General features: G+C 43.5%; 1 protein-coding gene across 1 annotated transcript; it reads right to left on the bottom strand.

Moving 5' to 3' along the window:
* Window positions 1-9,559: 9,559 nt before the first annotated feature.
* Window positions 9,560-10,069, bottom strand: LOC145600452 (uncharacterized). Its single transcript, XM_081656342.1, has one exon. It carries the CDS (start codon window positions 10,067-10,069, stop codon window positions 9,560-9,562), a length of 510 nt encoding a protein of 169 aa, XP_081512468.1.
* Window positions 10,070-15,994: the final 5,925 nt, after the last annotated feature.

The raw sequence follows: 15,994 nt of genomic DNA on the forward strand, positions 1-15,994 counted from the left end.
TGTACATCCATTATAATTAAATAATTTCAGATCTTAAAGAGTTGTCATGTGACTAAATTTAATTGCCCTTTATTAAATCATGGTTCATTCGGGACTTTACACTTTGTAATTAAACCCTCAAGATTGGCAATCAAATTAAGTACTTTCAAAAAGATTGTTATTGTTATTTTATTTTATTTTTTACAAAAAGATTGACTTAACTCTATATGGCATGTACAATTTTTATTAGTGGTGTCTTTGACAGCTTAGCTTGTATTGGTAAGGTTTTCCATTTGCTTATTATTCAAGAGTTAATGTTTTTCACAGTGGTTAGTAATCTGTTTTCTAGTATAAGAGTAGGCTAAGGGAAGATATTAGATATGCAACAATTTGCAATTAAAGTGAAGGATATCATCTATTAAGAATCAACAAAACCTTTTCATCAGAATAATTGAAGTTGTATCATGAAAGTTGCAGATAAGTACATGATCAGAGATTTAGAGGAACTAATGGGTATAACTCATATCAAGTGTATATGTAATTAGTCATGAAAACAACCAACATTGAATTGTGTTACCTTAAGTTATTTTGCTAGTTTTCTGGCATGCAAGATTGTAGTAAGTTTTGATTGACCATAAATCTGTGAGAGGTGCCCGTTCAGTAGTGTTTTTCATCTTACCTTGAAAAAAAAATACAGCAAATCTGGAGCATTCGCATAGTACTGATTACTGAGTGAGTGCAATCTATGTAAAGACATAACTCTTAGGATCTTAGCTATATACATATGGTAACCTGGAAGAAAGTAATAATGTTTTACCTTAATGGATGTTAGGTTCATAAAAAAGGATTACTTCACAATATGTGAATCAATGGCCTTCTGATGCTTGTTCCAACAGACATATCTAATATTACAGATCATATGGAGTCACAAAGTTAGGATGTAAACAACAAAATGAATACCTTTTAGAGCAAACTTTGCAAGGTGATTACTTGAAAAAACTGAGGCAACTTTTATAATGGTAAGACCTCACTTCAAGGGCCTTATATATTGGCCTTGTTTGGTAGTTAGCTTATTGGGGCTATATTAGCTTATTTGACCAACTTTAGCTGATTGACTAGTCAAATAAGTTAATACAAGTGTTTGGTAGTAAGCTTATTGAATAAGCTTATTCACCTCAATAAGCTGTTTTCCAAAACGTTGGGTAACCCAACGTTTTCAAAGAGCTGATTTGCTTAACTTGTATTTTTTCTTCCTTAATTTCTTTGTTTTGATTATTGTTTTTCAGTTTATTTTATTATATTTGTCATGCATTTTTTTTTTGTTAGAAGAAATTATCTATTTTAATCCAAATTTTAGCAATCCTTATCTCCTCCCCAAAAATTATCTCATGTTAACAATAATTCGAAATCCTTGTTAGTTGTTACCCAGAACAATTCTGTTTTTTTTTTTTATAAATTTTTAATTAAACTATATATGTGCCTTATTAACTGTTTTGGCTTTTAATTATGTGTTTTTTTTTTCTTTTGAATTATATATACGTTTATTTTTTTTTTTATTCTGAATTATATATGTATTATATCAGGAAAAAAAAATTATACATCGGATGGCAAATAGGCAATCCAGAAGACGACGACGTATTTCTTAGACATAGATTTTTTTTAATTTAATAGACATTCTCATTTTCCAATATCAAAAGGTTGTTTGCATTGTAACATTACAAAGTTCAGCTTGTAATATTTTTTTCGATTTCATTAATGTTGTGCATTCACTATTGTTAATATAAAATTATTCTTGCAATGTTCATATAAAAAATGATCTTCTTTCAAAAAAAAACATATAAAAAATGATCTCACAACTTCATAAAATGAATTATGTACAAAAATTATCTCATAATATCATTGATAAAATTATATGCCCAATTATATCTACCATGTAAATTTGTTAACAATAAATACATATATCATTTATGAAATAACTACTTCTTCAAAGTTAAATATGCTAATGTCCTTATTGGTCATTACAATCAGCTAACACAATAAGTTAGTCAAATCAGTTAATAAAATCAGCTAGTCAAAATCAGCTAACTTAATCAGCTTCAGCTTTCTCCCAAACAAGGCCATTATGTATTCCTTTTCAGAAGTGTAGTCCAAGTGTCAAAGGGCCTTATATATCATATTAAAACAAACTACCAATCAACTATAATTAGTAGCTTTATTAATCAGTAGCTTCATTTTTGTAATTTGTCTTTAATTTAAATGCTTGAATTTTTAAAATTGGAATATTGGGACAAGGATTTGGTTTAAAGTGTATGAAGTTGTAAAGTGTACATTAAAAATAATAGTATATAATTTGATTTATTTGTAGGATATGGCACTAATAAATAGACAAGCTAAACACGACCCTTATATGCGTAAAGGCTACACATACAATTGTTGTATGTGGTTCCTACATACAACTCTAAATTGTCATGTTTTTTTTATTGGCTAAAATATTAGGCACAAGTTCTATTAAATTCAATTTATATTTAAATCCTAATTTTCTCCCATTTTTTGTTGATGTGTTAAATTTCTAATGGTGTTGTATGTAGAGACAACATACAATGGTTATATGTGGTTCAACTTGGTAAGATAAATAAATGCATTTAGAATAATATTTGAGGTAAGTATTTCGTGCTTGAACCTATTTTTGCTGCCTAGTAGCCTGTAAATAGTTTTTTTTTTTGTTTTAATTAGGAAAGTAGCCTGTAAATAGTTGGGAAGGAGGTTTCATTTTGTATTTTATGTATTGCTACTACTGGCTAATACCTAGCTTCTAAAATTCCCTTTCATGATTCACATTTGAATATTAACTAAGAACGTGAGCATTTATCTATTAGCACGCCAAGAGTGATGTTCTAGCTTTTTGTGGAGAGGAGTCTATTAGCAAAAGATAAATCGGATGCTACCTTCTAACGGTGTGTTTGGATTGAAGGAAATGGATGTTCTAGGGTGGTAAACGCGCGCTCGCGCGCATGGCTAGTTTGAAGTATAAGGTGTAATTCTTGGTTGGAGATGAGGCAATGTGGGGGGGTTTATGTTTTGGTTATTCTTGGAAGTTATGAGTTTGAAATGAAAATTTTCATTGTCATTTTAAATACAAATTGATAATGTTTCTGGAAAACAGAGTTGCTCCTGGGAGTCTTAGAGTATTCCTCGGGGTTACGGTAATAATGTCAAGATGTCTTAAGGCAAAGTCCTAGTAATGTCCGAATTTCCCTCCGCTATGCCTTGCTATCCGAGAGCTAGGCCTGCAAAAGAGAGAGAAGGTTAACTGCCCCGGGGGTGTGACCCGAGAAAGCCCTTCCGATGCTTAAGTCAGCGATCGTACTTTAGAGAGAGAAAGTAGAGAGAGAAAGTAGAGAGAGAATTAGAGAATTAGGAAAAAGTTACCATTGCTAATGATTGGAGAGCTATTTATATATGTACTTTCTGGTGGCAGAAGTTGTACTTAGTTGGATTGATTAGGGGTAAATCCGTACTTGGTGCTGACTAATGATGGGCTGGATAATGGAGGGGTATTTTCGTAATTCCAGGTCAATGGGCTTAGGACAATGGACTTAGCCCAAACATTTAGCCCCACGTGTGATGTGGGAACGAGATCACATGAAGTTCGGATATCATGCGGAATAAAAATAAGAGAGACTGTCTGATATACCGGAGAGAATTCTGAGGTACACCCGAGGGCTAAAACGAGCCCCAAGCGACTTGCAAGGGTGAAAACCAGCCCCAAGCAATGCATTAAGAGTACTTTAACTCAGATGATTGAGCAGTTTGGGGGGCTAAGCCTGATGAGGGCTTAGGCACAACTGATAATTTTTCCCTTTTTAGAATTTTTCCTCAGCTTCATGTATTTTGCTGAAGGCATGTCTTATCTCCATCTCCCCTACCCTTAGAGCTTTTTGAGATAAGCTGATGATGTTTTAATGCTAATTAAGCTTGTATTTAAGCTTTAATCCTTCAATGGTGATATTCTGGGCTCAAGTATTCTTCAAGGCCCAACTGAACCAGGGTTTTGAGGAGTTGCCATCTCCTTTGCTTGGAACATATGAGCTCCCACTTGTACCTCCATATGTTTTTCACTCATCACTTGCTTCAGAGAAAATCCCAAAAATCCTCTCCAATTTTTCCCAAGAGTTCTTGAGAGTTTGAGTGTTCAAGTCACATCAATCGGTGTTCATCCAAGTTCATCAAGATCTTCAAGAGGTATGTGAATTTTTCCACCCTTTTAATCTGAATTTTGACAGATCTGAGAGCATGCTTGGTGTTTATGGTCTTGAATTTCGAATCTTGCTGCCTTGAATCTTGAATGTGACTTTATATGCTTGAACTCCGTATTTGTTTCGGATTTGTCCTACGGGTAGGCATATTCGAACTTTGAATTAAAGGACTCAATCCCGGGGTGGAAGAGCTATGTCCAGCCGAGATTAATGGTCTTAATAGGCATTTTTCAAATTTTTCTGAGGGTATACAAGCTGAATTCTGGGGGTTTTGATTAAGAATCTTCTGATTTTTTTTTTTTCTGGGGTATGCGAATTGTTGCTTACATAGGCACGAAATTGGTGTTTGGTTTCTTCGAATATCTGGGGGTATGCCTAGCTGAAATTCGGGGTGAATGTATGTTTATATGTTTGAATTTCGGCTTTGAATTGTCTTGATTTTTCCTGAATTTTGCTTGGGTGAAAACTTGAATTTGGCTATTCTTGTACCTCGGATTTTTTGAAGCGAGTAAAGCTAGAACCCGGGGTGAGGGGTGCGTACTTGAGGCAGTGAGGGGAGAGGTAACCCTCTCGGCCAGCGCAGCCGCAAGACCCTGCTGCTGGCTGAGGGGGGTGTTAGGCGTGTTTTAAGGTAGACGCCGAGGGAGTGAGGTGAGAGCCGAGGGCCTGCTGAAGGATTTTAGTGCGGCTGAGAGGGAGAGAGACGCTGTGAATAGGGAGATGCCGAGGGAGTGAGGTGAGATGCCCTGCTGCTGGCCGCGGGGGGGTAGCTGGTGCAGCCGAGGGCTTGCCTTAGCAGGCTTAGCATACCCTATGCTAGGCCGAAGGAGTTGTTGTCTAGCTGAGGGAGAAGTTTTGAGTGTTATAACTTGGTTTTATTATTTTAAGTTTGGAGTTGGTGAGGTGGGGCAAGTCGAGAGGGCTTACACGCCGAGGGGTTTGGCTGCCAGACCGAGAGCTTAATATGCGGGCATGCCGAGGGATGCGAGAGAAACCGAGGGGGTGAATGGTGCGCAAGGCCGAGAGCTTTAGAAAGGCTGGGCACTCGGCACAGCCATCAAGTGACTTGATGAGATTTCCACGGGCTAAGCGGGGGTGAGTGACGACTTTTTAGTTGAGGTAATCTAGGGGACTTAAGAGAGAGAAATGGGAAGTTTGAGATTGCTCCGTGGTGAGGGAGGAGTGACCTGCCGAGGGGGTCACTTGTCATGCCAAGGGGGTAGCATGGAGTGACCCTGGGCTGAGGGAGTTATATGAGCGTGAAGCTTGACGCACCCCTAAGAGAAAATCGAGGGCGTGAGAGAGGGAGATAAGGAGCGATGCGGGTCATAAAGAGTTGATTTTCGAGTTTTACTTTGGAATTTTTTACTTGAGTGTTCCCCCGGGATGAGGGAGGAGTAAGTGGGTATCACCCCGAGGTGAGGGGAAGAGTGAGGTCTGCTACCTCGGGGTGAGGGTGCCATACCCCGGGGTGAGGGAGCCATACCCCGGGGTGAAGGAGCATTGAGAAAGAGTAAAAAGAGGGCATGCTCTCCGGGGTGTTGTTGCTTTACCCCGGGGTGAGGGAGCTATACCCCGGGGTGAGGGAGCCATACCCCGGGGTGAGGGAATATTGAGAATGAGTGAAAAGAGGGCATGCTCTCCGGGGTGTTGCTACCTTTAGCCTTCGATACTTCTTAAGTCCGAGAATACTCTTTTCTCTCCTCTTTTTTTTTTTTTTTTTTTTTTTTTTTTTTTTTTTTTTTTTTAAATGAATCATGCTCCTCAGCTAGACTTGTTTTTTGAGCAATTTTTTCTAACACTTGAAATTTTTCGTTGATATTTGCAGGAGTACTTCTCTCCGGGGTGCACTTGATTTGCTTGAGGGTAGCTTCTCCAGCGTCTCTAACCACTTGGTAAGCACTCTATACTTAGTTTTTTATGCTCTAAGTATCATATCTCCATGCTTAGTAATTGTTTGCTATTTTTCCTTGTATGCTTGCTTGTTCCTCGGCTGCGCTTGTGATGATGTTAGGCTTAGAGGTACGCTTGTTGTAATTTTGTATGTACATTAAAAATTCTTGAGGGTAATCTTGAGTTGAGCTATGCATGTATTATGAACGACCAAGCGACTCAAGATTACCTAGACTCTCTCCCCGGCCCTTCATCTTATGACTTGTCTAAGGAAATTTGGTTGGGGGGAGTACTTATAACAAATGTAATTGGTAGTAGCATTGATTCATCTATTCCTTTGGGTGTGCCTTTTCCTTGTGTGCCATCCCCGCCCCCTGAGCATGATTTAGGCTTTGATTATTTTTTACCTCCTTCCCCTTGGGAAGTTTCTCTTGCACGTGAACCGACTTCTAGGGGTTCTTTGAACAGATTGCTTGTTGACGGTGTGGTGACTATGTCAAGTGAGGATGATACTTCTACTTCTCTTGGGGCGCCGGTGACTTTTAAACCCCCTATTAGGAGGATTAGCCCCTCTATGTGCCACCCTTCCGCTACTTGGCTTAGATCTTTGTCAGAGGGGACTAGGCATTTGCAGACAGAGTACCATGTTAGGGACCCTTTTCTCATTTCTTCTCCTAGGGGTGATAGCACTGTAGATAACCCTCCCCCCGGGTGTATAGCTGTATATAAGCAAGATTTGGATAATGGGTTGAGATTTCCGCTTCATCCTTTCATTGAGGAGTTGTTGATCGAGTATAACCTTAGTATAACCCAACTTGTTCCTAACTCTTGGTTGACAATAAATGCGTACATAGCCACTTGTAGTTTACTTGGAGCCCCTTGCACCGTAACCGCCTTTAGGAACACTCATAGGCTTCAGGAGGTCCCGGGTAACGTAGATAGCCACGGGTGGTATGCTTTTCATGATAGGGAGTTTTATCTTACCATCAACACAAAACCCACGAGTCAAAAGGGTTTTCGCCACACCTTTCTTTTCATCTACCATGCTGGGGGTTGGAGGATTCCCCGAGATCATAGTGGTGTGCCTAGGATTGGCTTGAACTATAATGTTCCTGCCATGGGGGTGGATGAAGCCGTATCGGCTGTTTGGTTGCAATCTTATAAGGAAAGAGGGTCCAAGGATAAGCTTCCCACCATGTGGATTGTGAAGGATAAGCACTTCAAGAAAGAGCGGTTCTTGAGTGTCGTGGGCCTGAGCCACACCTATGATAGTGGTAGGACTTGTATATTTATTCATGTATGCATTATACTTTTTGTGATTTCTCCTGGGCTTTATCCTTGACTAACAACCTTGTATGAATGATGTTTTCAGGTGTTTCTTTCAACCAGTTATCGGAGAAACTTCAAAACAAGATGTCTCAGATCAACTTTCGAGCTGGAAAACTCAAGCTCTCCTTGAAGAGGGGAAACATGAGCATCCCTCCTCCTCCCCCGGTAAAATTACTATTCTAAAGTTGATTACTTCAAATGTTTTTGTTTTTTGCTAACTTTACTTGTGATTTGCCTCTTCAGAACCCAAAGAACTCCAAGCTCAGGAGGAAGGCCATCGAGAAAGGGGAAGGGTCATCCCAGGCTACGAAAATGGAAGTGGATGACCTGGGATCCCAGCATGCTTCACCGGCGGTCTCTCAGCACATTGATCTTCTGGAGGCTGAGGGCTTTGTGGACCGGGGGAAGCAGACCCGGTTTGATGATTCAAGTGAAGATGATGATGAGGAGGAGGATGGTGACACTGAGGTTCCTCCTTACTTCCCTCAGTCTATTCTGGGCCTGACCAAGCGGGGTCGGAAGAAGATGATGAAGAAGACCATGTCCCGCTTCCCCACGGACAAGGACTTTGAGGTGATGAGGGCAAAACCCTCCAGGGCCATCAGAAACGCTTTTGATGGTGTCATGAAGGTATACCTATCTTATAATATCATTATGTTCTTCTATCCTTGAGGTTGGATTAACCCTTTCCTTGTCTTTTGTGTTGGTGTAGGCTGGCATGACCCTGAGCGTTCTTGCAGAGGACTATCGGAAGGGGGCCATGAAGGATGTCAGGGGCCTCAAGATGGAGCTTTCGCAGGCAAGAACCGAGATCCATGATCTCAAGGAGGGGCTTCACTTGGCCCAGGAGGAGGTGAAGAAGGCCAAGAAGGAGCTTTCTGATGCTCAGGAGGCTGGAAAGTCTAGCCTCTCCGCCGCAGAGACCAAGCTGAAGGAGGCCTTGGATGAGAAAGCAAGGATCGCCGCCGAGCTCAAGGAGAAGAAGGCCGAGGTGGAGAGGATGAAGAGTGAGCTGGCCGAGGCCCGGGAGAAGTTGGAGCGGACCCAGGAGGAGGTAATTGCTGAATGGAAGCAGAGTCCTGATTGTGCTGATTATCAGGCCATGATAGGGAGTGAGGCTTTTGAGGCGGGGATCACCGATGCCATTACTCACATGGAGACTGCTTTCACCTCTCTTGGTCTCCAGGATTCATATCCCGGGGTACGGGATAAGGTTAGGGACCTTGTTCGCGCGGCCGAGGAGGAGGAGCACAGGAGGTTGCTAGCCGAGCAGGGTGAGGCTCAGGAGTAGTTTCTCTAGCTTTCAGTTCAGACTTGACTTATCTTTTTATGATGTACTATTTCTCTGGGATGTATAATACTTATGGTTCTTTGCTTAAGTTTCGAACATTAACTTTGTCTTTTTGGATGACTTGTAGATGTATATTCGGTTTTGCCTGTGCTTATATGATGCTGTGGAACTTGTAGGCTTTTCTCTTTACTACTCCTTGCTGTTTATTTGTTTCTTGCTTGATCATTTACCTTTAGGGGCCAAAATAAGTCCCTAGTGTTTGAAGAGTCCTAAGCATATCTATTATTGCTTGTTGAAGGCTAAAACGAGCCTTATGTTATTCTTACAAGAATTGCATGATCACCCGGGGGCTAAACGAGCCCTTAGTTATAAAATTTGTAAAGATAATGTAAATGAGCTAGGGGCTAAAAAACGAGCCCCAAGTTTAAGAGGTGTATGAGAGCTGGGATATTCCAACTCTTTGAGGTAAGCTGAGGGCTAAACGAGCCTCAAGTTATAAGTGATTTTCCGGCCAGGACTCTATCTCAAATATTTGAGTATAGGCTAGCATCTTGCCCCAAACATTGGAACAAATTTTAGCGAAACCAAAATGCCTTATGTTGGGCATATGGTGCTATGCTAACAAGCGATATGAAAATTGAAAAAATAGGCTAAGTAAAAACAAAAAACAAATAAGGGCAAACATCCCAGCTGAGGGGTTTTTCATTATATTAACATTGATGCAAAAAGACATTACAATGATGCACTATAAAAAAGTTGATTTCCTCGTATCGGCTCTTATTGCCCCTAGGGCATCATTGTAAGGGAATGTTCAGACATAAAACCTCCTTAGGTTATCAGCATTCCATGGCCTGGGGAGGTCCTTGCCATTAGGAGTTTGTAAGCGAAAGGTCCCCGGGCAAATCACCTCCTTAATCTTGTAAGGCCCCTCCCAATTTGGGCTTAGCTTCCCCAATGCCGGGGGTTTGCCAGCAGCCTCACACTTTCGGAGTACCCAATCACCCTCAGCTAGGGGTCTTGTCTTGACTTTATTGTTGTAGTAATGAGTTATTCTTTGCTTGTATGCTATAGAGCGAAGCAAAGCATCTCCTCTTATCTCTGGGAGTAAGTCTAAGGCCATAGGCTTCAGTTGATCATTTTGGGTGTAGTCATAGAAAGTTACCCTGGGAGATGAGATTCCAACCTCCACGGGGAGTACAACATCGCTTCCATATACTAAGGCAAAAGGAGTTTGCCCCGTAGCTTCTTTGGTGGTGGTACGAATGGACCACAGAATCCCAGGCAAGTCATCCACCCAAGAGCCTTTCGTACCCTCCAACATTGTCTTTAACCCCTTCAAGATTGTTTTGTTTGCTGCCTCAGCTTGGCCATTAGAGAGAAGGTTAACTGCCCCGGGGGTGTGACCCGGGAAAGCCCCTCCGATGCTTAAGTCAGCGATCGTACTTTTAGAGAGAGAAAGTAGAGAGAGAATTAGAGAATTAGGAAAAAGTTACCATTGCTAATGATTGGAGAGATATTTATAGATGTACTTTCAGGTGGCAGAAGTTGTACTTAGTTGGATAGATTAGGGGTAAATCCGTACTTGGTACTGACTAATGATGGGCTGGATAACGGAGGGGTATTTTCGTAATTCCAGGTCAATGGGCTTAGGACAATGGACTTAGCCCAAACATTTAGCCCCACGCGTGATGTGGGAACGAGATCGCATGAAGTTCGGATATCACGCGGAGTAAAGATAAGAGAAGTTGTCTGATATACTAGAGAGAATCCGGATGTATTCCTGGGAGCTAAAACGAGCCCCAAGTGCATCTGAGGGCTAAAAAGAGCCCAAGCGACTTGCAAGGGTGAAAACCAGCCCCAAGCAATGCATTGATAGTATTTTTATTCTGATGATTGAGCAGTCTGGGGGGCTAAGCCTGATGAGGGCTTAGGCACAACTGATGATTTTTCCCTTTTTAGAATATTTTTCTTCAGGTTAAGCTCCATGTATTTTGCTGAAGGCATGTCTTGTCTCCATTTCCCCTACCCTTGCAGCTTTTTGAGATAAGCCGATGATGATTCAATGCTAATTAAGCTTGTAATTAAGCTTTAATCCTTCAATGGTGATATTCTGGGCTCAAGAATACTTTAGGCCCAATTGAACCAGGGTTTTGATGAGTTGCCATCTTCTTAGCTTGAAACATATGAACTCACACCGTACTTGCATTTGCCTGGGAATATTGGAATTCGGGTTTGACTTTGATAATTTTTCTGAGTTCTTGAATTTTGAGTGTGAATGCGAATTCCTGCTGGGTGTCGTAGGGGTGTGAAAACCCGAGTTGAGGGAGACGCTGAGAGGGTAGCAGCGTATACCGAGGGGGTGAGTGTGCGGAGCAGGCCGAGGGATCCGAGGGGTTTTCCTTGAGTGGCGCACTCGGTCTATTACCCCTAGGAGAGGGTGAGCTATGCATAGCTGAGACTTATGTTTAAAGAGATAGGGCATTTACTTAGAAAAATTTGAGATGAGAGGATAGCTTTGCGGTTGGATAGCTGAGAGGAAAGGCGATGGCCGAAGGCCTTGCTAGTCGAGCCGAGTGTCAGACCGGGGATGCCGAGGGGGTGCCTGGTGGACCTTGGTGCGCGACAACCCCGAGAGAGATATGAGAGGTTTGAATTTTACCCCCGGGGTGAGGGATCGGTGAGGTGAGAACATTTGGCTTTTACTTAGAATTTTTTTAGAGGAAGGGTGAGGTGCGCTACCCCGGGGTGAGGGAGCCATACCCCGGGGTGAGGGAGTCATACCCCGGGGTGAGGGAGCCTTGAGTGAGAGTGAGAAGAGGGCATGCTCTCCGGGGTGAGGGAGCTATACCCCGGGGTGAAGGAGTATTGAGTGAGAGTGAGAAGAGGGCATGCTCTCCGGGGTGAGGGAGCTATAACCCAGGGTGAGGGAGCTATACCCCGGGGTGAAGGAGCATTGAGTGAGAGTGAGAAGAGGGCATGCTCTCCGGGGTGTTGGAGCTATACCCCGGGGTGAGGGAGCTATACCCCGGGGTGAAGGAGCTATACCCCAGGGTGAAGGAGCATTGAGTGAGAGTGAGAAGAGCTATACCCCGGGGTGAGGGAGTATTGAATGAGAGTGAGAAGAGGACATGCTATCCGGGGTGTTAAGGTAGTTTGAGAAATAAAATCAAGTGACTTATACCCCCGGGCGAAGTTACTTTGAGAAATAAACCAAGTGACTTATACCCCCAGGCGGGAGTACTTTGAGAAATAAATCTGAGAGCTTTATACCTTGGGCCGAGGCACTTTGAGAATAACCCAAGAAGCTTTATAGCTCTAATCAGAGGTACTTGAAAAAAAAAATAATAAACCAAGTGACTTATACCCCCAGGCGGAGGTACTTTGAGAAATAAACCAAGTGTTTTATACCCCAAGCCGAGGTATCTTGAGAAATAAACCAAGAAGCTTTATACCCCAAGCCGAGGTATCTTGAGAAATAAACTAAGAAGCTTTATACCCCGGGCGGAGGGAGGCTGAGAGAGTGATTGAATAGGCCGAGCGGAGGGAGGCCAAGTTGAGAGAGTGATTAAATAGGCCAAGCGGAGGGAGGCCATGTTGAGAGAATGAGAATAGGCCAAGCTGAGAAGGTGATTTAATAGGCCAAGCTGAGAAGGTGATTTAATAGGCCAAGCGGAAGGAGTAAAGAGAATACTCTAGGCTGAAAGATGCTGATGGGCTTGACTTGTCATGTTGAGGCCTCCTCTAGGCCGAGGGCCTGGCTTCAAGTACCAAGAGCTTGCTCGAGCTGGGTCTATTAGCCAAGAGTTCGGCATGCATTATCTTTGCTAAAAATTACCCAAGGTTGAGGGGTGATATAGATAAGCCGGGAGCTTAGCCTTAGATAGCGACGCTGAGAGCCTGGGGTATGCCTTGTTTTGAGTTTGTCACAAACCCAAGAAAATTAGTTTTCTCCTAATTGAAGCTTGATGATTATCTCTAACTTTTAAATTTTGTTGATGTTGTAGAGGCTAATCCTCGGGGTGCGCTTGACTTGTATTGAAGAGATCTTTCAGCCGAAGTAAGCCTCCTAAATAAAATAGATGAGAGGTATGCTATTCCAATCATAGGGATAGGTTGGGGGCTAAACGAGACCCTTGTTATAGATGTATGAGAAGTAGTTCATCCCAACTTTTGGGATAGGCTGAGGAGAAGAATGTTATCCCAAATCTTGAGATAGGCTAGGGGCAAAACGAGACCCTTGTTATAGATGTATAAGAGGTAGTTCATCCCAACTTTTGAGATAGGCTGAGGAGAAGTATGTTATCCCAAATCTTGAGATAGGCTAGGGGCAAAACTAGACCCTTGTTATAGATGTATGAGAGGTAGTTCATCCCAACTTTTAGGATAGGCCGAGGGCTAAACGAGCCCCAAGTTATAAATATATGAGGGGTACGCCATCCCAACTTTTGGGATAGGTCGAGGGCTAAACGAGCCTTTTGTTATTTTAACGATTCGCCAGGACATTATCTCAAACATTGAGTATAGGCTAGCATCTTGCCCCAAACATTGGAACAAACTTGTTATTGATAACGTTAGTTAGCGACCTAGGGTGTCTTGCACGAAGGAAGGACCGGTGCTTTTTGAGAAGATAATGAATTCCCGAGATTTTAGAGCTGTAGGCAGCTATGTAGATAACCATCCCGGAAAATGAAAATGATGTACTGTTAAAAGAAATTTCTTCTAGTATAAGTTCTTATTGCCCCTAGGGCATCATTGTCATTTGAGAAGTTGCTCAGATGCAACAACGTCTTAAGTCCGCATTCCAAGCATATCGGTTGCAGACTCCACCTTGTAGATGTTCATGATAGATGGGGAAGGATAGCTTAGGACCTTGCAATTTGGAACTTGTGAGTGGAAGACCCTCGAGCGAATGACCTCCTTGATCTTGTAAAGTTCATGTTGAAGAGGGGTGCTTTCATCTTAGTATGGCCCTCAGCTAGGCATGTCAAGGGATTGGTATAAGCATATCCCTAGCCTAGGCATGCCGAGGAGATAATAGAAGCATATCCCTCGGCTAGGCGTGCCGAGGAAATGATAAAAGCATAGCCCTCGGGTAGGCATACCGAGGCGGTTGATAGAAGCATAACCCCACGCTAGGCATGCCGAGGAGATGATATAAGCATGGTCGAGATGATAAAGGCATAGCCCTCGACTAGGCATGATGAGAATATGATAGAAGCTTGCAAAGGAGAATATAGAAGCATAGCTCTCGGCTAGGCATGCCGAGGAGATGGTAGACGCTTAGCTCTCGGCTAGGCATGCCGAGACGGTTGACAAAAGTATAGCCCCTGGCTAGGCATGCCGAGGAGATGATATAAGCATGGTCGAGATGATAAAGGCATAGCCCTCGACTAGGCATGCCGAGGCGGTTGATAGAGGCACAGCTCTCGGCTAGGCTTGCTGAGGCGGTTGATAGAAGAATGACCCTTGGCTAGGCATGCCGATGAGATGATAGAAGCATGGTCAAGATGATAAAGCCATAGCCCTCGGCTAGGCATGCCGAGGTGGTTGATAGAAGCATGGTCCTCGGCTAGGCATGATGAGAATATGATAGAAGCTTGCAAAGGAGAATATAGAAGCATAGCTCTCGGCTAGGCATGCCGAGGAGATGGTAGACGCTTAGCTCTCGGCTAGGCATGCCGAGACGGTTGACAAAAGCATAGCTAGGCATGTCGAGGGGGTTGATAGAAGCATGGTCCTCTTCTAGGCATGATGAGAATATGATAGAAGCTTGCCAAGGAGAAGATAGAAGCATAGCTCTCAGCTAGGCATGTTGAGGTGTTGATAGAGGCATAATCCTCGGCTAGGCATGTCAAGGGGTTGATGGAGGCATTGCCCTCGGCTAGGTATGCCAAGGCGGTTGATAGAGGCATAGCCTTTGGCTAAGCATGCCGATGGGGTATGCTGGCAGGCCGAGGGGGTAGCCTGGCAGGCCGAGGTGGTAGCCAAGCAGGCCGAGGGGGTATCCTGGCAGGCCGAGAGGGTAGCCTGGCAGGCCGAGGGGGTATCCTAGCAAGCCGAGGGGTAGCCAGGCAGGCCGAGGGGGTAGCCAGGCAAGCCGAGGGGGTATCCTAGCAGGCCGAGGGGTAAGCCAGGCAGGCCGAGGGGGTATCCGGGCAAGCCGAGGGGGAATGCTTGACTTTTGGCGCGGAGGCCAGGAGGAGGCTTGATGGAGCTGGGATACGTGAGGCTGAGGGTTAAGCTGTGGAGCGTTCCCCATCCTACTTTGCCCCCCGCCCGGGTTGATAAGTGCCCCTAGGCTTTCCTCAAGGTTTTTGTTGATGTGGGCTGCCAACTGATCCAAGTCTCGGCGGGTGACCACCTGAGGGCTATTCACCTCCCCAACGGGGTCGTTGCGAGCATGGGGCATCTCCTCGACTATATGAGCATGCCTAGACAAGAGAATCGGAGATTATCTAATAGCATCTTGATATGTACTGCGGGGACGCCTAGTGTTCACCATGACTTTTTGTTACTTATCCCCACAGACGGCGCCACCTGTTTCTGGAAAACAGAGTTGCTCCTGGGAGTCTTAGAGTATTCCTCGGGGTTACGGTAATAATGTCAAGATGTCTTAAGGCAAAGTCCTAGTAATGTCCGAATTTCCCTCCGCTATGCCTTGCTGTCCGAGAGCTAGGCCTACAAAAGAGAGAGAAGGTTAACTGCCCTGGGGGTGTGACCCGGGAAAGCCCCTCCGATGCTTAAGTCAGCGATCGTACTTTAGAGAGAGAAAGTAGAGAGAGAATTAGAGAATTAGGAAAAAGTTACCATTGCTAATGATTGGAGAGCTATTTATAGATGTACTTTCTGGTGGCAGAAGTTGTACTTAGTTGGATTGATTAGGGGTAAATCCGTACTTGGTGCTGACTAATGATGGGCTGGATAATGGAGGGGTATTTTCGTAATTCCAGGTCAATGGGCTTAGGACAATGGACTTAGCCCAAACAGATAACAATGTTTTATGTAAGGCTGTAGGGAATAATTTCAAGCCTTTAAAATCCCACTAGCTTGAACCCCACTGTGATCATACACTAAAATACGGTGGCGTCCAAAAGGGAAGAAGATAGAGCAAAAGTGTCGCCAAAAAGTTTTTAAGGAACTTGTAAACCGTTCACGAGGTAAAGGTTACACCCCTTAACGATCCAAGAGATCGTCAACTCCATAAGGTCATGAACCAAATAAGGGTTCGGGGATGATGGTACAAATC

Source organism: Chenopodium album, chromosome 21 (assembly GCF_948465745.1).
Source record: "Chenopodium album chromosome 21, dcCheAlbu1.1, whole genome shotgun sequence".
NCBI lineage: Eukaryota > Viridiplantae > Streptophyta > Magnoliopsida > Caryophyllales > Amaranthaceae > Chenopodium > Chenopodium album.